The sequence below is a fragment of the Hermetia illucens genome, chromosome 2 (assembly GCF_905115235.1).
Source record: "Hermetia illucens chromosome 2, iHerIll2.2.curated.20191125, whole genome shotgun sequence".
Taxonomy (NCBI): Eukaryota; Metazoa; Arthropoda; class Insecta; order Diptera; family Stratiomyidae; genus Hermetia; species Hermetia illucens.
The window spans coordinates 103,177,310-103,202,402 of record NC_051850.1 but is presented as its reverse complement, the minus strand read 5'-3'; the positions used below and the strand labels follow the sequence as shown (position 1 = coordinate 103,202,402).

The following is a 25,093-nucleotide window of genomic DNA, read 5'->3' as shown; positions in this document are numbered from 1 at the left end:
TTTCTCTACAAGTTATTTAAGTGTATTTGTTTCCAAGCATAGACTTAAATAAAAATATTTAAATAAATGTCAGAATATCAAACAAATAAACTCTAAATTTAAAGTGATGAAACCCTTTTTGCCTTCCAAGTAATTTAATTTATTAAAAAAAGCGTATTTCGGGAGTCAGTTGTTCCTTTTTCAGTGTTTTTCCTTCAAGGAAAGAAACGTCATCACTTGCAGTTTAATTTCATCTCTTGAAGTTCTTGCTACCAATTACTCCAAAATGTCAAATAACAATCCCAACATAAAATACATTTTCCAGATTATGAGCAAAAACCACAGCGAGTCCTTTGAAATTTTATGATTTGTCGATCTTTCTCTGAAACCTCCAATGAAAGTTGTCTGATCCGCTTATTGGCGTCGTATAATTTCGTGTGAATTTCTGAAATCAGGTGGAGTCAATTGAAGCATAATTTTGAGGAACTTTTCCACTTTACTTCTGATCATATTGTCGTAGGACTCCTTATTTTTCTCCAATTCACTTTTCGTCGTAATAAGAGTCGATCTAAGAAAAAATAATTAGAATGGTAGAAGAGACTCCTTCCGTTTATATAAAAGGTCACCTGTATTGATCGAGTTTATGTCGCATCATTTTCATTTGTAGACTGCATTGATGAGTCCAAAAATTTATAGCGTTTGAAGCTATTTGGAGGACAATATCCGGTTTGAGACCCAACAAATCGCTCTAAGAAAGTAAAAAGACTACCTAAATAACATAGTGCTTCACCTCCTTACTCTTGTTTATTCCTTTATAAAACGAGGGTTGTAAAATACAAAAAAATGCAATCTAATATGCATAATTAATACTTTGCTGGCGATATACGCGAAATTCAAAAAGTTGCTGACTTTTGGTGCATTTGTGTTTTTATATGTTGTTCATGGGAATTCGGTAATTGAGTTAGATTTCTTTCCTTATTTCATATTTATGAGCTCCAGCAAGTGGGTAACGGCCAAGTGCTGGCACTGGAACTCCTCCTGTTCGTTTCCATCAGATATATAAATTACGACGAATAGTAATCTTTCACATATTCTTCAAATAATTTTTGGGAAAGTAGAAAGTAGAATGTAGTAGTTGTCATCCACGCATCTGAGAACATAACTTGAGGAACAGGAAGGGAAGTGTGTTGTTTAAATTTGTTACCGCTTTGATACCGGAATATCGCTTTATGCCGCTAAATATCGTGCTTTTTATCCCGAACATGTTTAGCACTACGAGTTAATGAGGAAGAAAACTAGAATTATTTTGCGCACAAAAAAACCCCTCACTAGCAAAAAATCACAATTGCAGACTACAACATCGAACATACAAAACTTCATTTATTTAAAGTCTGAGCTGTATGATTTATCAAAAACTCCAAGAGGCTAATAATGTGCTTCAAATGGTAGAAACAGCGTCAAGTCAAAGACTAAATATGTTACGATAATATTCTAGTGTTAAAGATGATCAGGCAACCGGTTTTTAGCTGAACAGGCAACCAGGCAGGAACCTTGCATTTACAAAAATATAAACAAATTGAAAACCAGAAGCTCAGTGCTGAACTTAAGGACAGTTTTCAGTCAATTTCCAAAAGTATAATAATACGCTATTATTAAGCAGATATCGGAGTGAAGAGTGGAAAATATTTCGGGGCCTAGAAACCATATAGTGGCGGCTTCTTGATTTTATTTAGATTTTTTGATTGTGCAGTTTCTGAGAATTGGTTCGTGAGAGATGTAATCCATTTTCTAGCCGCCTCCTTCCTCTTGCATTAAATATCAAAGGCCAGCTTCGGAAAGTACAAATTGATTTGATACCACACAGGATTATATATGGCGAAAAAAACTAATTTACTAATTTTGGGATGGTGGGAGGGGGAGGGAGCGTAGGTGAATGCATTTAAACACAGAGTATTGGACTCCCGGTTCGGTACGTCGTCAGACTACTCACTAAAGACCTCCCTATCGTCAGAGAGCTAGCCTGGAACCGTTTGTTACATTACTCCGGGCTTGTCCCCGAACTCTCCCGCCTTGCGGAGCCTTCAAATCAGGGAATTCCTGTCAGTTCAAGGAACCCCCTGCCATCTGGCTCTTGCACCGATCGAGCTCTATCTTCTTTGCAACGAGAAGGACCCGCACGTAATGGGCAATACGGCTTCACCTGTCAACACTGTGTTTAAATAGCGCTGCTGACGAATCCCATCCCACTTTCTACAAGAAAAAAAATGTGGTGAGCGTCGGCCACAACTCCACTGTAAAACACACAATCCGAAGATCGTGATTTCCAATCTTGTGCAGATAAGACTGAAAACCTCCATGCCTGGATAAGGAAATAGTCAGTCTCACCATGCTTCCGAGTCAGCCACGTACCTAAGTTGCCGATAAGGGGCGCAGTTCATCCGCCTCTAGTTTCATTTTGCCAAGAAAATTGCCTCGTAAAAAATTGCCTTCTTCACGAGTAACCACATCCCTTGGCTCTTCTCCCTTGCGCTTATATGCGCCTTGACGCTTCTTAGCAAGAAGGGCAACGGGGATCACTCCCGCGATCACCATCACGACCGGTTCAGAGACGGTGCACACACCCTTACTTACCAAGAGCGTCAGCGCATACTTCTGCACCGTAGAGCAGGGCATACTGCGCCTGACATCGCCTGCTAGACGTAGGACCTCCAATATTTGCCATTAGCTTACTTAACGCCAAAACTCCAGTTGCAGCCTTGTTCGCTGCTGCTTTGATTTGCTCAAAAAGTCTCATCTTTGAGTCAGGGGTCAGCCCGAGGTACATTACCGCTGGTTTTGACTCAATTATCGACTCGCCGAACGATATGGGACGCAGGGTCTACTTTGGTTTTTTTCCAGTGCAAGATGAAACCATGAAACCATGAGTAGTCATCCATCCGCAGCAACAAGCGCCGCGATAACAGCGATAACATCTGCATAACCGACCAGGCACGACTCTTCTGGCATGTCGAGTTTAAGTAGACTATCATAGGTAGCGTTCCAGAGGTCCGGCCCTAGGATGGATCCCTGTACTACCTCCGACTTGACCTCCATCCTCCTTTGATCCTCTAGCGTTTCATAGAGCAGGAAACGGCTCCTCAGATAGTCCTCTGCGCTCTCCGCACCGACGTCATCATCCCATATGGGGGGTGCATGGAAGAGTGCCCTTACAATACGGTCCATCTCCTCGGCCTTAAGTGAACAGGGTTTCGGCAGCCCCAATTTTTCGGGGTTACCAGCTTGTAACCGAGTCCCTACGGGTCCCCATTTACCTCTTCGGCCAGACCTTGCCAGCAGCGAGCTATGCTCCTGTTTATTGCGCTGCGGAGTCTCTCTTTTTCTGATTTGTACTCGGTTGCCGAGAAGTCTTCCAGAACTCGCCAGTCGCAACATCAGTGACTCCGACTCAAAGGTTACGTCTGAAATGCTTCTCTCGCAGCCTGAGTGTCGGAACGTTGGAGTCGATCCGGTGTTTAGAACTACCAGTCCTGTTCTCGCCACCCTTTCGAGAATTAGTTTCCCTCTGGGGTTGGGGGGTATGGGGTAGGGATAGTGAGGCATGCTCCATTCAAGTGCCCTGGCATTGCAGTCACCCCCGACCAGGATTCGCCATCCGTGCCTCAGCGTCCTCCAAAGCATCAAGCCTGCTTCGAAAGTCCGGCATCGTCCCATTCGGCGTAAAATAGACACTGAAAAACGTTATTCCTGAACACCGAATCCAGACAAAGCTGTCCCCTCGGCTTTGAGTAAGAACTATAAAGAGAGTTCCGTCCCGAACACAGATGGCAGCGGTACCTGATATGTCAGGGTGCCACGAAACTGGATCCTTGTTTCGGTACTGCTCACTGCTTTGGTCTCCGCAGCTAACTGCGATAACAACTCGTGAGCGGTTGTATATTAATTTGTAGGATACAAATTATGTTGACCGCATCCTAGCTCTGAAGACTGGACACCACGCCGAGCCCGCAGTGTACGCCACGGTCCCTGCATAGGACGCAGCTTTCCTTTCGATTGCAGGTGTTCGCTTTATGGTCTGACTGACCAGATTTACGGCATATTGCCCTTCTATCAGGCCTCCGACAGGTTACAGACGTGTCCCCATAATCCAAACATCTGTAACATTCGATTGGGGCGACCCGGATTCTTATCCTACACACTACCCAACCAACTCTGCTAACTTCCAACACAGCGAGTTTTTGATCTCGGGAGTTCGCAGAAATGATACCAATCTGGACATTGGATGCCTCCGGACATGCGCGTTTGACGGCCTTTTCTTTTTCGTTCAAGGTCTCAGATTTCCAGAGAACACTTGGGTTCCAGGGTGGAAACCAACCATGTCCGCCTATAGTATGAAATTCTGTCCAGGAGCACCTCCAGCTCCATCAGCCCGTTTTTCACCGCTTTGTCGACGTTTTTCTGGAGGAACATCGCAGATTGCGTGCGTTTCACAACTGCCGCGCATTTCTTCATAAGTCTTTCATCTTCAGCTTGCACCAGCAGCTTATATTCGAAACTATTTGGTTAGTTGAATCGATTTTAATAAGGTTTTGTTTCACATAAAACCCTAAAAAAAACAAGCTTACAAGGAAGTCTGCGGAAACCGCCAAGTTAATTTTCCAATGCAAGCAGAAATACTTCCAACAATTTCGCAGAAATTGACTATGATAAGTTAAGGGATAGCGGAATTACGACCTGAAAAGCACATCTAACAACCCTTAAAATCGCAGTGTCGCTGGCGAATAATGTTAAATTTAAAATAAACTACCCTTTGTTGAAAACCCGCGAGAGATATCAGATCCACAATATTATTTCCGTAATACTAGACCCTCCAGTGACGACAAATTGTTCACTGTTTTCGCCGGAAGGGCAACTCACATAAAGAATAATACCAGAATCATAGATATAAGAAATGCATTCATTTCAATTACTAAATAACAAGAAAATCTCTAGTAATGACTGATGTTTCCAGCTGCATCGCTTCTCTTATCAGTAACTGTCTGGATCAACTTATTTTCCCCAGGACTCCGTAATTAACCCACTACCATGGAACATCATATACAATAGTTCACTTACCTTTTGGGTTCCGAAAGAAGACTGAATAATGGGATTATTTGCTTACACCAGGGAAGTAGTATTGATTGTAATAGTGATTGATTGTCATTAAAGACAAGTACAACATGTACCAAACAATCAAGAATGTTGTGAGAACCGTCATGGTTCTGAGCAATAAGAGAGCATGAGAAAGAATTGAAGAGAAGTCCCATATTACCTAAAAAACCTCCTAATCCTCGATAGGTGGGAAAATATTTGGCTAGCTAGAGCAAGGGAGCCGATAGCTAATCATAAAGAACAGGAGGGTTGATTAATGTTCTCCCAAAATGACCCTGAGATAATTATCATTTCTGGTACTGGTAGTATATCCTACGCAAAGATACTAAGAAAGGTGAAAGCTAAACCCGATAAAAACTTACAGGAAGATGGCAACAGGATCCGGAGGAACCAAAACAAGTCGGGAAACCAGAAGTTGGACGCTTCAAGTATGAGAGGTTTCGTGTATTTCCTTTATAAAGACATTTGAGTGTAAATTTGTTCATAAGTACGTAACACGTAATATACACATATATTACGTGAGAATATCCACTTTCGGGTGATATTGACATTCAAAATCTTGAATTTGTACAGAAACAACAAATTTGACCTATTATAACTTTGTTAGTAATAATGCGATGTCCACCAAACTTGGTAGGATCAAGCTCTTTTCTATAGCCTACATTGCTGCGGTGCTAGGATGAACTTAAGGGGGCTTCTGCAGCCAATTACTGAAAATTATAGTGATATACTATTATTAACTTTATTTGAAGGAATGTCGACATGGAAGGTATTTCGGAGCCTAGGCACCATATAGTGGCAGCCTCCTGATTTTTTTCAGATTTTAAATTAAATTAATTAAGTTAATTAAATGGTCAGTTTCGACCCTCGAACTCCCCTCCTTTCCAACAAATGTCAAAACTAAGACCAGCTTCGGAAAGTACTAATCGAGACCTTTCATTTGATACCCCACATGACTATATTTGGTGAAAAAAAAACCACAGCACACAACACAATACCCCTCTTTTGCATGTATGGGGGCCTCCCCTTAAATTCGACGTGAAAGGATATAACTCACAGTATCCGTGAGCGTTCACAGCTCCCACCTTTCCACCCAATTGGGTGTCAATCGCTGCTACAGTCTCTGAGAAAAATGCGTGTGACGGACAGACAGACAGACAGACAGTAAATCGATTTTAATAGGGTTTTGTTGTACACAAGCGCTTTGTCGACACGTGCTTGCACGCCTCTGTGCTAGCCAGGCTCGGGAATGTGACTGGGGGTCCTTTCAGCGCTTCGATCCCTCATGTGTCATTTTATAAAATTCACGTACCTATACCGGTGCGTGGGTCCGCAGCGTTGAAAATAACTACACAAACATGGGGATTCGAGCGAGCCTAACGAAATAAACAACGCGCGAGCCAAAACCTGAAAATGACAATAAAAAAACGATGGCTTGACCACGCGCTCCGGACCCGAGTGCTACGATCGAAAGGGAAGATCCACGCCGGATCACAGCCTCGACTCCTGTTTCTCCTGCCGCAGATGTTTATTGAGGCGCGACCTCTGAGGTTCGAAACGTAAACAGGTGAAGTATGTAAAATGATCACCGCCGCCAAAGGACCCACTCCCACATTCGCGAACCTAGCTAGCACGTGTCGGCAGAGCGCTTGGATGGAGCTTCAGTATTTGCGAGCACACCTTAACGGTCAAATTAGCCAATTTCTTTTAGGATTTGGGATAGCTCTTCCCTCTAGATCGTCGCCGGTCACTAATGATGGTCATTTGACCATCGCAATTCATCTTTGTCATTACAACCTTTTCCAACGGGTAACTACCGGGGAAAGTATTGTTATGGTTTGTTAGTCAACTAAATGGGTTTGAAAATTGACATTTGTAGAATCCACAATGGATTCGTACGGCACAACAACTGAACCTAGGACAAGAATGATCCAAAACACACGGCCCAAAATATTACGTAGTGGCTACTTTATGACAATAAATATCAATTGAATACCCCGCGTATAGAATATCTGTAGGATTTACTGGACCATAATATCCGCAAACATAACTTTTCTTCGAAAGACACCCTTTTCGCTTTTCTTGGATTTTTTTCTGAATAATAACGATTTTTGACATGACAATCCAATTGGACCAGAGCCTTGAAGTGTCTTGGAGCTCTTAATTCAGGACCGTGACAGTACTCAACAGGATTACAGAAACCTGGAGGAGGCAAGGTGTCAGCATTGCGCTTGCCTGTGATTATTACCTTGATTTTGACTCAGGTACTCAATCACAGCTGAATCCACTGGTATCCGATGTCAAATCGTGATGCAAACCAAACTGCCACCAGTAAGATTTGAACCGCGACCTTCCGTACGACAAATTATTGTTTTAAAAACTAAGCTATCCGTACACTTTTTTCTGAAGAACTGGAAGAGGATACAAATGCGAATTTTTCACCATTTATTAATATCTTGAGCATAACTAACAATTTTTTTCAGCCAGATATGTTCGCTGATTATTGAAGTACGCGGCAAGTTGTCCACCCATCTAAAAAAGGTGTTTCGGGTGCCACGCTAGAGGAGGCTCAATTCATCTTAAAGAAAAAATAAACAAACTCTTAACGTGTGGACAATATCCCGGTTATAGGATAGGGTAATTAAAATAGATTATATAATAATAATAATCGCAGCTTTTTTTGTAAATTTTGATGTTTTTTCATGGTTTCTTAATTGTACAAAAAAACGGCCCCATGAATCGCAATTGTCCTAGTTTGCGAACCGTAGAATAAGTCGTGAAACTTTCAAAGAATTTCCTTGGATCGATTTTGAGCTATGGTGGCACCTGATTTGCAAAATATAATTTCAAGAAATAAGCATTTAAAAATTAAAACGTGATTATTGAAAGTAAAATTTCAGCTCACCATTAATCTGCTGTACCTGGTATATAAATTGTCAGTTTCTTCCAAAGACAATTCTCGCTCTTTCAACGAAATTCGTGCTTCTCTACGACGATCGACATAAATTTGACATGACACTTTACCTGTTTAACCCTGTAATTTCCAAATGACTCGGAATATCGAAAAATCACTTTGCCCAAATATTCTACGCTATATCTGAATACAAATGATGGCAAAAAAAAAATCCCCGGACCCAACACACAGAGTAACGCAAGGATATCCCACCAGTTATTAATAATGACTATAAGATATCATAAAATCATTTTTTCCAATTATGTATACAAATGTGCGATTATTTTTTCCTGTTTTTGTTTATTTTTGATTTTTATTAAATTGAATTTTTAGGTTTAATGCGTATTCTGGCAAATGCGCACTTATTAGTTTACATATTTAAATTGTGAAATCTCACGTAATTTGTTTTGGCCGGATCAGTAAAATATTTGCAAGTAGCATTCCATAGAGGAAAAGTGAATTTGGCTGATTTGCAAGATTATCCTTGAATTTTTAGCGAATACGTTTAGTCTCTGATCTTGGATAATGGAGCAATTGCAAGCAGTGCCCTAAAAAAACCATCTTTTTCGACTTATTACTGGGGCACTGCAAATTGTCACAAATTAAGTAACTCATAATTACAGCCAATAGACGCGTTTATTTCGAGTAGGAAAGCTAAAAGCCCACAAGTTTTCTCAATAATCGATTGGCTAGAAGAAAAAAATCTTCTATTAACTTCCAAATCCCCATAAAAATAGATAACCTTCAGTGTCACTCCCCTGAGGAAAAAATATCTGCCTGCGTAGACTATTTCAGCCACTTATTCAGAGCCAAATCGCCAGCGGACCCCATCTGGAACTCGGTGGTCGGCAATACTGCCAGCGTTAAAAGTTTGAGCTTGCCCCTTTGCCCCTTTTCTCCCAGATTCCCTGCTGATATAGTCAGAAGAGGCCCGTTCGCCTGCCTCTTTATCTCCCTAGAAGAAGCCGAACTTACAATCTCCCGGGTGCAACAATAAAAAATCTTCGGGCCCCGATGGCTTCTCTAACTTTGTTCTGCGGAAGTGTGCGTCTACCATCAGTGAACGTCTCGCCTTCAACAATTGCCTGAACCACGGGTACTTCCCAGTATCTTGGAAATCAGCCCTCCTATCCCTAAGAAGGGGTGCTCGGGCAATCGCAAAGATATGAGGCCTATCTCTCTTCTTTCCAATATTGGAAAAATCTTCGAACGTATCCTACTAAGTCACCTCAATAGACACTACTCCACTATCATTCAACTTAGTCAATTCGGCTTCGAAAACCTCAGATCCACCGAGCAGGCAATCCTGCAAGACTATATCCTCAATCAACTGGAGAACAGGCTTTGCACCGTAGCCTACGGCTTAGAACTCGAAAAGGCATTCGTTTCAGTTGGTTTTCAGTTTTTTTTCAGTTTGGAAAGAGGGATTGCTCTATAAACTAATTCAATCAACTTGCCCTCCTCCCCTTATTCAGAATCCTCGTAAACTTCATCTCCAACAGAACTTGCGCTTCGATGAAATTCGCTCCACCGACTTCCCGGTAAACTTAGGAGTCACTCAGGGATGTATTCTAGGCCCCAAACTTTTTAACATCTTCCTCCACGATATTCCTCTCCCTCCCGTAAATTTATCCCCCACGACAACAGCAACTCAGGCAGCCCTTCTCCCGCCCTTTTCCCCCAACGACAATGGTCCTCCCGCGTCAGGAAGGATCCTCTTCGCTGATGACACCATCCTATATGCGAGTGGTCTCAGACCCTCAATAGCCTCCTTCTCTCTCAATCTCCTAACCAATAGGGTCATCGCCTATTTCAACTAGTGGACCGTCACCGTTAATTCCCTTAAGTTTGAGGTTATTTGCTTCAGAAACTCCAGTGGGAAGTGCCACTGGCGCACAGTGCCAGAAAGCAAAAACCTGCATTTACGCATCGCTAACCACACACTCAAGCGAAAATCAAACATTAAATACCTGGGAATTTCCCTCAACAACAAACTCAAATCCAACCCTCACGTCAGCCAATGCTTCTAAGACCTCAGCTGCCTTAAAAAACCTCCCCTCATCCCGGACCCGGTTCCCTTCCACCAAAACCCTTTTCTACAAAACTCTTATTCGTCCAATCCTGATCTACGGTTTTCCAGCATGAGCTAACATGTCACCAAACGTAGCAGAAGCCCTCCAACCCTTTGAAAGGACGATACTCAGGAAATGCACAGCCAAATACAGAAGGCCAAACCTAAAATTTCACCAAAACTCTCTTCTGCACGACCTCTCCGGGGCTTGTCCCATAATTCCATGTCGCGCGTCAGACTGAAAAAGTGGCTGTCCTACCCTAATCCGCTGATAAAAAATCTCGCTAAACGCAATGCATTGTTGCGCGAGCAGAGGTACTACGTGTCAGGGCTGGCTCTCCTCTCGGACAGTAATTTTCCTCTCAACCATCACGCCTCCCCTCCCTCCTTCATCCCCTCCTTTTATTAAAGCTCCTACCAGGACTTTCACGGAGGCCAACCGCGTAAGTCCAATGTTCCGGCAGTCTATCGCCGCGCAGGTGTATATCACCTTTCATTATTTTTCTTTACTTAGTCCAGATTAAGATAATAGACATTAATTAGCCTGTACAATATGTAATATCTGCAAGCATTAACTTCTTCACTAAATTAAGGTCCCCTCCCCTCCCTCTACCAATTAGGCTCCCTCCCCTACCAATTAGGCTCCACAATACATGCCCCGCAATCCCATAGTCTTCATCCTTCCCGCCTTGGGTCACTGTCCTTACACAGATCCAAATCGAGTAAAAGGTAGCCCTTTCTCAGAATGCTACCACCATTGAGAAAGGACTGCGCTTTACAATTCGACAATTCGGTCGATCAATCCTGTCCACCGGTACCTAAAAACTCCCTTCTTCCCGTTTTCCAGTACGGAGTACTATTTTGTGTTATGTTTGTTTAGTTGTAAGTTATAAATAATTCTTAGGTTTAAGCAGATGTTATGTCAAATGAGCACTGACATGCATCACCTTTTCACTTTATAACATGTAACCGGCTAGGCCGGATATTTCCGTAGGTTAGCGTTACATACTTAATTAGTCACGCTTGAGCTTTTAAGTTATTATTCTTTTTCTACCGCACATGTATTTCTTTTCTTTGCTCAATAAATGAATCTAAAATCTGAAATCTAGGAAAGCTAAAAGTTACGCAATTATAACGCGTAATTGCTGATATTAAATCGAAGCTACTCATTCCAAAGTAACATTTATGCGAACTTGATGGTTTTTACTAAAAACGACTAAAACAAAAAGTAGCTAAACATAAGCGAATATTTCTCTATGGGGACGTGAAGAACATCGCAAACCGTAACCGTTGGTATTGATGAGTTGTGGCAACCATAAAAATACAAAGGATAATTTGTCTTACGGATTTGAATTCTTTCGAAGGATTTACTACTCGTTCATTAATAGCAAACTCTTCCTCGAAATGAGTTCCGCACGCAGGACACGTCATTGATTCCCAGCGCAGTTTCAATTGCTTTCCGTGGTCTTCACAGAAAATATGTAAACATGCAGTCACCCAGCCAACGTTCGAAATTGGCTTTAAACAGTTTTTATGATTGCACACCAGTTGAAATGACATTCTGAATTTACTCCAACATCTGAAATAGGCAAACATTTGAAAGTAATTCTGGCAATGAACGAAATGAAATATTTACTCAATTGTTTATGAGCAGAGAAAAATATCCAAGTTTAGCGCACTCAATAGCGTAGGTGGCGTAACGACTAAACGGAAATGACGAACCCGTTAGAACTGATCGCGGTGCCGTTTAGTACCAAAGTTCTAAACGATCTTGCTGCTGGTAACGATGAAACGTCAAAGTGTTGGCGGTGGGCGATGGACCGCAGTGTACGGCTATTTGGAATTTGACGTGTTTTTTAAGTGTTGACTTATTATCATTTCAGTTGTTTATTGTTTTTAGTTGAAATACATTCCATCGGATGCTAGAAATCGGGTATTAGTGCAATGGCGACGAAGTTCAATGGTTTCACTCAAGACGAGATCAACAAAATCACAAAGCCAGATAAGCCAAGTATGCGATTCTCGATGTTTTCTTCTCTTGTTACCTTGAAAAGTTGATGATTCTCAAAATTGTTTTAGAAAAAGTGCAGATGATGAGTCGCGGTATTCGTCGAGTTCCGGATAGAAAAACTGCGCAAGGTGATATATTAGGCAGAGATGTAAATGACAAGTTATCCTCCGTGCAGAAGGATGTGCCGAACAAAACGTTGCCGAAATTGTCGGAGCCGGCGGACAACAGTCTGGACAGCACAATTACGTCAATGCAAGAAGTTCTGCATTTCAAACCACTGCCTGCAAAAAATGCTCAAAAGGCAATGCACGAGCCACCGGCGGAAGACGAATCGATTTTGCATATCAGCAGCGGCAATGAAAGTCAGCCAGGGATGGAGGCCTCATCACCATTTAGAGGTCAGTCTTCAATGTTAGCCGCCAGCAACAAAAGTTAATATTTACGTTGATTTTGCGGAGAGTAACCGAATTTAGTTTATGATTAACGTTGAACTGCTGTGAACTTCTCTTCCCAATTGGTTTACGTCCTCCTACTCTTCGGCATTTCCTATGTATGTGCATGATGGTACAGCAGTTTGTCCCTCTAATTTTTAAGATTTATTGTAAAGCAAACCCTTATCAAAATCGGCTTGTTGCTTGTCACATGCATTTCTTCCAAAACAACAACTTCGATTCAAACGGAATTTCGTGGGCATATCCGAACTACGAAATCCTATGCATACAGTGAGTGGCATAAATTTACGTGGAGTTTAAAGGGGGCTCCACGTACATGCAAAAAGGGGATGTAAAAATTATTTTCCCCTAATGTAGCCGTGTCGGTATCAAATAAAAGGCCTCAGTACTGTCACGAGCGGATTTTAGTTTCGACATAAATTCCGAAATAGGAGAGTAAGGGGCCTAAATGTTCGAACTTAAGAGGGTCATCCCGTGTGAAGGCCGTTTTTTGGCTTCTTTTAGAAAATTTTTGTGAAGAACTGGAGAAACAAACAAAGACGAATTTTTCACCATAAATTTATTAATATCTTAGCGTGCATGGTAATGTTTCCAGCCCGATTGCATAGTTCGTTATTGCAATACAGAGCAATTTATACACATCATCATCATCATAACGGCACAACAACCAATATCCGGTCTAGGCCTGCCTTAATTAGGGACTCCAGACATGCCGGTTTTGCGCCGAGGTCCACCAATTCGATATCCCTAAAAGCTGTCTGGCGTCCTGACCTACGTCATCGCTCCATCTTAGGCAGGGTCTGCCTCGTCTTCTTTTTCTAGCATAGATATTGCCCTTATAGACGTTCCGGGTGGGATCATCCTCATCCATACGGATTAAGTGACCCGCCCACCGTAAGATATTGAGCCGGATTTTATCCACAACCGGACGGTCATGGTATCGCTCATAGATTTCGTCATTGTGTACGCTACGGAATCGTCCATCCACATGTACGGGACCAAAAATTCTTCTGAGGATTCTTCTCTCGAACGCGGCCAAGAGTTCGCAATTTTTCTTGCTAAGAACCCAAGTTTCCGAGGAATATATGAGGACTGGCAAGATCATTGTCTTGTACAGTAAGAGCTTTGACCCTATGGTGAGACGTTTCGAGCGGAACAGTCTTTGTAAACTGAAATAGGCTCTGTTGGTTGACAACAACCGTGCGCGGATTTCATCATCGTAGCTGTTATCGGTTGTGATTTTCGACCCTGGATAGGAGAAATTATCAACGGTCTCAAAGTTGTATTCTCCTATCCTTATTCTTCCTGTTTGACCAGTGCAGTTTGATGTTGACGTTGCCACCATTTATTTTGTCTTGCCTTCATTGATGTGCAGCCCAAGATCTCGCGCCACCTGCTCGATCTGGGTGAAGGCAGTTTGTTCGTCTCGGGTGGTTCTTCCCATGATGTCGATATCGTCAGCATAGGCCAGTAGTTGGGTGGACTTGAAGAAGATCGTACCTCTCGGCATCACGGATCACTATCTCGAGGGCCAGGTTAAAGAGGACGCATGATAGGGCATCCCCTCGTCGTAGACCGTTGTTGACGTCGAATGTTCTTGAGAGTGATCCTGCTGCTTTTATCTCGCACATTGGTCAGGGTCAGCTTAGTCAGTCTTATCAATTTCGTTGGGATACCGAATTCTCTCATGACCGTGTACAGTTTTACCCTGGCTATGCTATCATAGGCAGCTTTAAAGTCGATGAATAGATAGTGCAACTGGTGTCTATATTCCAACAGAGAGAGAAAATCTGATCTGTTGCTGATTTGCCTGGAGTGAAGCCTCTTTGGTATGGGCCAATGATGTTCTGGGCGTATGGGGCTATCCGGCCTAGCAAGATAGCGGAGAATATCTTATAGATGGTACTCAGCAACGTGATACCTCTATAATTGCTGCACTGTGTGATATCTCCCTTTTTATGTATGAGACAGATTATGCCTCGTTGCCAATCGTCAGGCATTGATTCGCTGTCCCATACCTTGAGCACAAGTTGATGAACCACTTAATGTAATTGGTCGCCTCCATATTTAACCAATTCGGCTCTAATTCCATCGGCTCCTGGCGACTTATGATTTTTTAGCCGATGAATTGCACGGACTGTTTCTCCTAAACTTGGTGGTGGCAGTATTTGTGCGTCGTCTTCAGTTGGCGGGACCTCCAACTCGCCGATGTTCTGGTTGTTCAGTAGCTCATCAAAGTACTCGCTCTAATCTGCCCATTCTGTCGGAAATCAGATTTCCCTCTTTGTCTCGGCAGGATGAGCATCGAGGTATATAAGGCTTCATCCTGCTGACTTGTTGGTGAAACTTCCGCGCCTGGTGCGGTTTTCTAGTTCACAGACTTGTTGGTTCTCCCAGGCTTCCTTTTTCCGTCTGTGAAGTCGCTTCTCCGCTCGACGGAGTCTCTGCGCGAGCCCGCGTTCTTTGACAATGCAACATTACTCGGTATGCGGCATTCTTCCGTTCCGTTGCTAGCTTACATTCATCGTCAAACCAGCCGTTCCGACTCCTTTTGCGGCTGGGGCCAAGTATATTTGTGGCCGTATCCATGATAACGTTCTTCAGGTGGTTGTGAAGATCATTAGTTGATGCTTCATCTCCAGGTCCTCTATTGACTGCGGTTATTGCGGCATCCATTTCCCTCTTATAGGTGTCGCGGAGGGTTGTGTTGTGGATGGCTTCAGTGTTCACTCTCACCTGATTGTCAGAGGGGATTCTGGGTGGTGTTGTTATTCGAGCTCGGAGCACCATGCCAACGAGATAGTGATCCGAGTCTATATTGGCCCCCCTATATGTTCTGACATTCATCAAGGCTGAGAGGTGGCGGCGTTCGATCAACACGTGGTCAATTTGGTTGAAAGTGGTCCCGTCTGGAGAGGCCCACGTATGTTTGTGGACCGCTTTCCGCGCAAACCAGGTACTTCCAACAACCATTTCGTGTGACCCTGCTAATTGAATAGTCCGCAGTCCGTTATCATTTGTTTTTTCGTGTAAGCTATGGGAGCCAACGTATCGCCTGAATACTGAATAATCAAAAAACAACTTTGCCCATATATTCTACACTATATCTAGATACAATTGATGGGGACACGCGGGATAATCCTCTTAAAGTGAGACAAGACTCATTTTCAGAAACTACTCACTCCCAAAAATCTGAAAAATTCGGGGTATGCTAATTTTATATGATGCCTCAAAATACATATTACTCAGATATCTCCTCAAATAAATTTAGTAATAGTACATTACCAACTTTTACAAATCGAGCGGAAAATCCCCCTTACATTCATTCTAGGAGTATCTCAATGCAATACCATAGAGGATAGAGTCGCATATAATATTGGAAAGGTGAATTTCTTCGCACTTATTAGTAGCAGTAAAGCGTATAAATTTGACTATTATCGATACAATACTTTCCAAAATTGTATAGACAAGAAGCAGCTTTCTCCAAACTACATTTTTTTGTTTATAACGTAAATATATATTTAATAAGGAACTCCAGACATCCCGGTTTTGCGCCACCAATTCGATATCCCTAAATCTCAGGCAGGGTCTGTCTCGTCTTCTTTTTCTACCATAGATATTGCCCTTATAGACTTTCCGGCTGGATCATCCTCATCAATACGGATTAAGTGACCCGCCCACCGTAAACTATTGAGCCGGATTTTATCCACAACTTGACGGTCATGGTATCGCTCATAGATTTCATCGTTATGTAGGCTACGGAATCGTCCATACCATCATGTAGGGATCAGAGAATTCTTCTCCCGAACGCGACCAAGTCTCCGAGGAATACATGAGGACTGGCGGATCATGGTCTTGTACAGTAAGAACAATGATGTTGTGGGCGTATGGGGCTATCCGGCCTACCAAGATAGCGGAGAATAACTTATAGATGGTACTCAGCTACGTGATACCTCTATAATTTCTGCACTGTGTGATATTTCCCTTTTTATGTATGAAACAGATAATCCCTTTTTGTTAGTCCTACGGCATTGATTCGCTGTCTCACACCTTGAGCAGAAGTTAGTGAACTACTTGGTGTAATTGGTCGCCTCCATATTTAACCAATTCGGCTGTAATTCCATCGGCTCCTGGCGACTTATGATTTTTAAACCGATGAATTGCACGGACTGTTTCTTCTACATTTGGTGGTGGCAATATTTGCCCGTCGTCTTCAGTTGGCGGGACCTCCAACTCGCCGATGTTCTGGTTGCTCAGTAGTTCATCAAAGTACTCAACCCATTGCTCCAATATGCTCATTCTGTCGGAAATCAGATTTCCCTTTTTGTCTCGGCAGGATGTGCATCGAGGTGTGTAAGGCTTCATCCTACTGACTTGTTGGTAAAACTTGTGCGGCTGGTGCGGTTGCTCCCTGTAATTTTCGAGTTCACAGACCTGTTTATCCTCCCAGACTTCCTTTTTCCGTCTGTGAAGTCGCTTCTCCGCTCGACGGAGTTCGTGATAAGTCTCTGCGCGTGCCCGCGTTCTTTGAGAATGCAGCATTCTTCCGTTCCGTTGCTAGCTTACATTCATCGTCAAACCAGCCATTCCGACTTTTTTGGGACTGGAGACAAGTATGTTTGTGCCCGTATGTATGATAACGTTCTTCAGGTCATTGACTAAATCATTTGTTGGTGCTTTATCTCCAGGATCTCTGTTGACTGCGGTTATTGCGGCATCCGTCTCCCTCTTATAGGTGTTGCGGAGGGCTGTGTTGTGATTGGCTTCAGTGTTAACTCTCACCTGATTGTCAGAGGCGATTCTGGATGGTGTTTTTATTCGAGCTCGGAACACCATGCCAACGAGATAGTGATTCGAGTCTATATTGGTCCCCTATATGTTCTGACATTCATCAAGGCTGAGGGTTGGCGACGTTGGATCAGCACATGGTCAATTTGGTTAAAAGTGGTCCCGTCTGGGGAGGCCCACGTTTGTTTTTGGACCGCTTTCCGCCCAAACCAGGTACTTCCAACAACCATTTCGTGTGACTACTAATTGAATAATCCACAGTCCGTTAGCATTTGTATTTTGATGTAAGCTATGGGAGCAATGCATCGCCTGAATACGGGCTCCGTCTGTTAAAATCCCCAAGTATGATTTTGATATCATATCTGGGACAGGCTTCAAGTATTAGTTCTACTCCCTCGTAGAAGGTATCCTTCTTCGACTCTGCAGTTTCCTCTCTAGGGGCGTGAACATTAATGAGGCTTATGTTTCTAAATTTGCTTCGCGAGCGCAGAGTGCATAGCCGTTTGCTTATGTTTTGAAAGCCAATATGGCTGACTAAGAAACTACTCCGAGCATATGGTTTACTGAATGGCCGCTACAATATATGGTGTAGCGGCTCTTCTACAGGAAATCGGTTCCTGTCCAACGCATCTCCTGCAGTGCTGTTACATCAGCCCTATATTGGGACAGGGTATTTCCATCGTAGGTATCACTCCGCGTTTCGCCCTGGGATCTATACTACCCTTTGACTACCTCGCGAGCGACATACCCTCTGTAAGTAGCTCTGCACTGAAGAAAGGAGTATGTCGCTCCCGAAATATACATTTACATTGTAAACAAACAAATTGAAATACCAAAAGCTCGCGCTTCGCGTATAAAGGTGTTGTGTTCATCTTATGTGAGAAACTTCTACACACATTTTTCTATCTATATCCAACATATCCCTTCATATGTTTCCAAACTACAAGGCATACGTACATATTCCAGCCATAGACATTATCCTCACCCTAAACAAACAAACTGCCTATTACCGAATATGGTACATACACATGCACGTATATAAATTGAATGTACCCATATTTCCAAATTACTTCGTGCACAAAAGCATACGTATGTACATATATAGTGATGTGTGTACAAATATATCTATCTGAATTAGAGACTACCCGTAAACTTTATTAGCACGCATATACTATGTACCTTAAACCTCCCTTAAACTCAACACAAAATGGCCTGCTATATGTAAAGGGAACAACAGACCACACGCTCTCATCAATTTTCGTGACAATCGGTCCAGCCGTTTCCGAATAAATTGGGTTGACAGACAAGCGGATAGACAGACATCGAATCGATTCTAATAAGGTTTGCTTCGCACAAAACCTTAAAAATTGTAATTTGAAGACAGCTACTCCTTGTCTATAAATTTTGGGCTGAACTACAAGTAATAATAATAATCGGTGGCGCAACAATCCAATTGGATCGGGTTCTTGAAATGTGTTAGAGCAAGTGAAAATCTAATCTAATACTTTCCAAATCAAATTGTTTTTGTGGCTTGAAGCGTCTAGGTGTGATCACGTAGATCCGTCCCGCGAGGCCGGTTGGCAGGCTGTGCCTATCACGCCAGCGATGTCGATAAGCTTGATTTTGTTGGTATGACTGCTGTCAAAAGGTGCTGAGACGGGTTATTTGGAGTGCTTTGCTTCCAATATGTTTGAATTTTGGTGGACCTGGTGGGTGTTCCATCGAGTTTAATCTGATAAAAAATGTGACCAAAGGCTCTGAAATAGTGCTGTAACCATTCTTAGCTACAAGATTTGAATAGATATTCTCAAAAACTTTCTGATTATTCGATTATTCAGTATTTAGGGGAAATTCGTCCGTAATGGCGAAGAAGGGTTGAAGCTCGGGGCTTCGACACCTAGGAGACGGGAATACCGATCCATTTCTTTGTGTCCGTTTCTCCTTTTGAGGCATATTCAATTCAGATTTTGGGATATTGTGGGAAATTAGTGCACAATTAAATTTTGACCTACGTACAAGCGAAACTGTCATGCACTTATGACACTTATGCTATTTACTGTCAGATACTTGTCTGCAATTATAATTTTTAATTACCTTCCTCTTCTATTCAAGTAATCTACACCCTAAAAGTTATATAATTGCTAGAAAGTTACGTAGAGCAGTCATTCCGTAGGAGAGACAGTTTACTCACAGCTCCAACTGTGTGGCTACAAAGTTACGTAAAGCAGTCACTCGATAGAAGAGACAGTCTACTCACAGCTCCCACTTTGCGAACACCACAATGAAAAGCAGGATCTATATTGGATTTAAATAAACAAATCAAATATATAAACACTGGTTTCATTCAACTTCTACTATCAACCTCATCGGTAATCCTCAAAGTGGTGACGCCGTGTTCAAAAGGAGAATTGCCGGGTTGAAGATAAGCAAGGAACCAGTGGCAACCAGAATGCCGAGAGCACGCGACGCGCCTGGAGACACGAGTACGACTCCGACCGCGGTAAACTACGTTCCAAGATTACAGGAGCCCGGAATTTGGTTCTAAATAGTGGGTGGGTGTATAAGTTGCCGCATACTTGAATAATGAGGGAAGATAATAGACTGACAAAATTGTTACGTATTCTCAAGACATGAATAAATATGTGATGAAAAATTCCCGCTCGAAAAAGCGCAAAAATAGTTTTCATATGGGATTATCCCCTTAAGTGAAAATGTAATGCTGTGAAAACCAATAAGAACAAGTCGGGAAATCGGAAGCGGGACGCTTCAGGTATCAAAGGTTTTGTGTATTTTCTTTATAAAGAGTTAGTGCGTATTACGTAATATACGCATATATTTTGTGAGAATATCCACTTTCGGGTGATATTGACATTCAAACCTTGAATTTCCAAAGTGGCAAATTTGACCTATTATAACTTTGTTAGTAATAGTGCAATTTCCGCCAAACTTGGTAAGATCAAGTTCTATATTATAGCCTACATCGCTGCTAGGATGAAATTAAGGGGGGTTCTGCAGCCAATTACTGAAAACTATAGTAATATACTATTATTAACTTTATTTGAAGGGATATCGGTATGTCAGGTATTTCGGAACCTAGCCACCTAGTGGCAGCCTCTTGATTTTTTTTCAGATTTTTCGGTTGGACGGTATCTGAGAATGGCCCCGTTAAATAAATGATCAATGAAGAAAAATGCGTGTGACGGACAGACAGACAGTAAACCGATTTTAATAAGGTTCTGTTTTACACAAAACTTTAAAAACAAATATTAGAATTGAGTTTAGATACCACTTAATTTTGTTTAGGCATAAGAGTTTCACATGTCCCAATATTAACTTCCTTTCCATTGTACCTTCTTCTCAATACACAGAGAGCCAAGCTATTCATAATACGATTATGGCAAATAATGGTTGCGCATTTCCTTCAGTTCTGTTGGGCGGTATCTCTTTAATTAGAAAGAAACACGAGTACGACAGTGACATACGCAATTTTCCAACGAACATACACCTGCACAAAGTGTCACTCAAGTTTCATATAATTAAGTTCATACGCTCAGTATCACTTCTTAAATTTTCTTCTTTCATCTATTACTTTGGATGTCGGAGGCCTATTTACCCAGATTGACACTTGTTTTCCCTGGTTAAATCAAGACAAGTGTTCTGGATCTGGCAAATAGTCGGCTTTAATTAAACTGATTATATATGATGGCTGTTATCCCCTAAATGGATCGTATCACTTCAATCGCGCCTACATGCCATCACTATTTGTCCTGCGAGACGTGCTTCCTCTCCAGTTTGTTCATCCTGTCGAAAGCCTTCTCGACGTCAGTCAAGCGCAGGTAAAAGCGGTGATCTGATCACCAAGTTATAGGGGTTGCAAAGAATAGTTCCTTTGGGAAATCGACAAGTCCAGCGGCTTTGATGATTTAATTTTAGTTTGGAGGAGCAATCCTTCACAGTGACTAGCAATTCAGCCACGAAAGATAAAAGTTCACCGGTAATATGTGGTTGAGACCCGGAGTGGTAGGTGCTTCTTGCATTTTTAAGGTTTTGTCTGAAACAAAACCTTATTAGAATCGAGACGGTGTCTGTCTGCCCGTCTGTCTGTCTGTCACACCCGATTTATTCGGAAATGGCTTGACCGATTGTCACGAAAATTGGTCAGAGTGTGTGATCTGCGGTTCTCTTTACATGCAGCAAGTGGCGCCATTTTGTGTTAAGTTTAAGGGGGGGGCTCCCCATACATGTGGATGTAGGGTGTAACATTTTTTTTCATATAATTTGGCCATGTGGGGTATCAATGGAAAACTGGTTCCATATTTAATATTGGGTGAAATATAGGGGAGTGAGGGCTCAAAATATGAAAGACAAAAAGTTTAACAGGTCTCGTTCTCAGAACCTACCCAACCAAAAAATCTGAAAAAAATCACGGTGGTGCATCTCTACGAAATCTAGGCCTCAAAATACATCCGGTTCCGATATCTGCACAAACAAAGTTAATAATAGTATATTTCCACATTTTAGAAATTTAGCCGGCAACCCCCTTGATGTCCCAGAAGTACAAAATTTGGTGGGGTGTAACGAAGAGTATGATGCACAATTTGGCCAAGTTTGAAGAAAATCCAACTATTACTAACAATGTTATAGGGAGTCAAATTTTGTCATTTTTGTGAATTTCGTGCATTCTCAAACCTATATGACGTCATCATTACATATCAATTCGTCAATACCACGATGAAATGGGGTCGCAAAGAATTATTTTGTTTTAGTGTTTTTAGTCATTTGATGTGAATATCAGTTACTCCAACCAGACATGTTTGTATGTACGTGTACAGTATATGTGTGCTAATGCAGTTTGCGGGTAGTGTCTACTTCAGATAGATATATTTGTACATTAAACCAGCCGTATTTAATATACGTACTGTATATGTACATATGTATGCTTTTGTGCCCAAAGTAAATTGGAAATTTGAGTACGATCAATTTATATAAGTGCATGTGTATGTAAACTACTCGGTAATAGGCGGCTTGTTTGTTTAGGGTGAGAATAATATCTATGGCTGTAATATGTACGCATATTTCGTAGTTTGGAAAAATATGAAGGAATATTCTGGATTTGTAGCTCTATCGGGATAGAAAAATGTGCGTTAAAATTTCTTACATAAGATGAACACAAAACCTTTATACCCGAAGCGTGAGCTTCCGGTATTTCGACTTGTCTAAGCTGCTCTATTGTGGATGAAGAGTTTATCGTTAAGGTCTTTAATCATCGAAAGATTTACGATAACTTGCAAATTTTTTATATTTGTGAAAACTAAAAGCACCTTGACCAGCACAATAATGAATTCCCTTTTGTCACGGTGTACGTTACGCTGCACTTTCCACAGACTTTAGATTTTTGCCCTCATCGGTGCGTTACCATATTTCCGTAGCCAGCCAAATCTTATGACGCCTCCTCCGAACGTTGCGGACAACTTGATTTATGGCAGAGAAAGCAACACCTGGTGATAGTCCAATATTCATCAATATTTTCTCGGGAACTGTCGAAGGACAGTCGTCTCACGAAAGCGGATCGTATTAAGTTTGGGGTTCAAGGTTCTCCGCCTCGTTAGTAAATGCGGGCCAATGTGCAAACGAAAGCAAGCACCCATCCAGCGATGATCTTGCTTGACGCCAATGTCACTACCTCACCTGTTACGGAAATCTAGAAGACAGTTCCTAAATCTACTGTTGACCGCAATGTGGCTGATGTGATTAGATGATCTGAGATATTAGTCATCCTTAATATTTGCAATCAGCATATTTACTCACAAAGTTCGGATCATAATCATACGTTGCCAGTTAGATCAAACGCATCTGACCTTACTGCAAGTATACTAGTACAAATGGTAGCAGTAAAAGATTTTCCATTGTGGGCATTTTTGGCCCCTCTTTCATGCGCCGCGAAAAATCTTGAGCGAATGAAATTTTGAAACAAGTTTCAGATTTAAATTAAGTAAAATACAATTGATTTTTTTCTGAAATGGGATAAGTTATTTATTAGTAATTACTTCTTTTGGGGATGGTTCACTCTATCACATCTTAATAAAGTAGATCACACCCAATATAAGAATATATTGGTACGGGTCTTGCTCCCACTCACTAGTGACAAATGACTGAAGGTGCATTTTTCAACGGTCAAAATTTGGCATGAGGAAGTTATGACCTGATTTAAATTCTATTCAACATCTATGGGAAAATATCGAGAGGAGACTCAATGGCCAAAAATTTAACCCGGATAATGGTCTTTTCCAGGCATTAACCAAAGAATGGGATTTTTCGCCACATAGTCTTCTCAAATGGCTCCTCAAGCAAATGTCTCTTCACTTTTTCGTCATCGCATAATTGAGTTTTCAAAAAATTAAAAAGCATGCGTCAATCAAGGTTGGCTGAGAAACAAGATTCCGCAACTTATTTCTTCGGGGCAATGCCTACTGATTTTCGCAGATACCTGTTGAATTTATCTGCCTAGGGGATACTGAAAAGTAAGGTTCTTGCTAGAAGATAGATTGATAACCTCGAGCAAGCTATTCATCGGGGTTGAGCTAAAAACCATCTTAAACCTTAATTCACGTTTAAGGCGAACATATCCAAAACTGGTTCAAACTATAAATTGTTCGGGAACAGTTTTTGCTTTAGAATAATAAAATTCATTTAAAAATAAAAATATTATAACGCTTTATTTTGTTGCAGTTTTCCACCTCAATCTTTCCTTTTAGTTTCTTCGCATACTTGGCTTGCTTTTTTGCTTTCAGAAATAAATATCAAAGTTACATCAATTGACAATTACAATACAATTTTACTTTTACGATTTTAATTGCAAATATTCAGTAATCAGTTTTAATAGTATATAAATGGGTTCTTCAGGTTTTACTAAAAATTTATATTTCCTCCCAGGGATCTCCTTAAAGGATTTCCAGGCTCAACAAAAATTGATCCAGGAGCAAAATAAGCAGAAGAAGGAGCTACTCCATAAAGCCATTGAACATCAGTAAGCATCAAACATAAAAACCTCATGCAAGCTGTACTAAGTAATTTAATTACAGTTCTCAAAAAACTGCAGCAGAAATTCAGAAGATCCACACCATAAAAGCTGAGTTAGAGAAATTGGACAGTGATTTAGCCGCCGATGTTGCAATTCTTCGGAAGAAAATTGAAGATGCTACTATTCAGTATTCCAATGTTAGGTAAGTCTTACCACTTATCTATTCAACATTAGTGCTCGACAATATCCCTTTTGTTCATCGCAGGAAAGCATATGAACGTGTCGAATCACAATTCCTGAAGGCGAAGCTGGAACTACATCAGGCAGGTGAGAAAAAGGAACTTTTAACTGAGCATTTATGTACGGTTATTGCACATAATGAAGACCGCAAAGCGAAAAAATTAACTGAATTAATGGAAAAAGTAGGTTTGTCTCCTATCGGTGATCTGGATTTACCAGCAAATGGAAATGCAATCGATTAGCGGATTAGCGTAATTGAATTATTTAGTGCATGTATAATAATGTAATAACGAAATAGGAATAAGGATCATATCAAATAGCAAATAGGAAACATGAAATGAATATCTTAGCCATAAAATGGTAACGCTAGGTTATGTATGTATTGTATTTAAGAAATGTTGATATCAAAATATACATAAATGTTTTTAAA

At 41.5% G+C, this 25,093-nt stretch overlaps 2 protein-coding genes across 5 annotated transcripts; one reads left to right on the top strand and one right to left on the bottom strand.

The window, feature by feature from the left end:
* Positions 1 to 49: 49 nt before the first annotated feature.
* On the bottom strand, positions 50 to 11,921 carry LOC119650005 (E3 ubiquitin-protein ligase CCNB1IP1-like). 2 transcript variants are annotated; one of them, XM_038052470.1, is made up of 5 exons: positions 11,788 to 11,921; positions 11,496 to 11,730; positions 606 to 727; positions 480 to 547; positions 50 to 424 (listed from the first exon to the last, which is right to left on the bottom strand). In XM_038052470.1, the coding sequence occupies exons 2-5, from the start codon at positions 11,709 to 11,711 to the stop codon at positions 306 to 308; spliced, it is 525 nt and encodes a 174-aa protein (XP_037908398.1). In that variant the 5' UTR covers positions 11,712 to 11,730; positions 11,788 to 11,921; the 3' UTR covers positions 50 to 305. The 2 variants fall into 2 exon arrangements, with proteins under 2 accessions (XP_037908398.1, XP_037908399.1); XM_038052471.1 differs by lacking the exons at positions 11,496 to 11,730; positions 11,788 to 11,921 and adding exons at positions 1,184 to 1,251; positions 1,350 to 1,441 and having other exon boundaries at positions 84 to 424.
* Positions 11,896 to 25,093, top strand: LOC119650003 (RAB6-interacting golgin). Of its 3 annotated transcripts, none has more exons than XM_038052466.1 (6): positions 11,896 to 11,978; positions 12,035 to 12,162; positions 12,231 to 12,560; positions 24,336 to 24,429; positions 24,485 to 24,625; positions 24,689 to 25,093. In XM_038052466.1, the coding sequence occupies exons 2-6, from the start codon at positions 12,096 to 12,098 to the stop codon at positions 24,903 to 24,905; spliced, it is 849 nt and encodes a 282-aa protein (XP_037908394.1). In that variant the 5' UTR covers positions 11,896 to 11,978; positions 12,035 to 12,095; the 3' UTR covers positions 24,906 to 25,093. The 3 variants fall into 3 exon arrangements, with proteins under 3 accessions (XP_037908394.1, XP_037908396.1, XP_037908393.1); XM_038052468.1 differs by lacking the exon at positions 11,896 to 11,978 and having other exon boundaries at positions 11,985 to 12,162; positions 24,689 to 24,750; positions 24,850 to 25,093; XM_038052465.1 differs by lacking the exon at positions 11,896 to 11,978 and having other exon boundaries at positions 11,985 to 12,162.

Coding starts and splice junctions, on each gene's coding strand:
- LOC119650003 (XM_038052466.1), top strand. CDS start 12,096: ATGGCGACGAAGTTCAATGGTTTCACTCAAGACGAGATCAACAAAATC. Junction 12,163..12,230: donor CACAAAGCCAGATAAGCCAA/GTATGCGATTCT, acceptor AAATTGTTTTAG/AAAAAGTGCAGATGATGAGT. Junction 12,561..24,335: donor GGCCTCATCACCATTTAGAG/GTCAGTCTTCAA, acceptor ATTTCCTCCCAG/GGATCTCCTTAAAGGATTTC.
- LOC119650005 (XM_038052470.1), bottom strand. CDS start 11,711: ATGTCATTTCAACTGGTGTGCAATCATAAAAACTGTTTAAAGCCAATT. Junction 548..605: donor CATAAACTCGATCAATACAG/GTGACCTTTTAT, acceptor ATTTTTTCTTAG/ATCGACTCTTATTACGACGA. Junction 425..479: donor CTACGACAATATGATCAGAA/GTAAAGTGGAAA, acceptor ACCTGATTTCAG/AAATTCACACGAAATTATAC.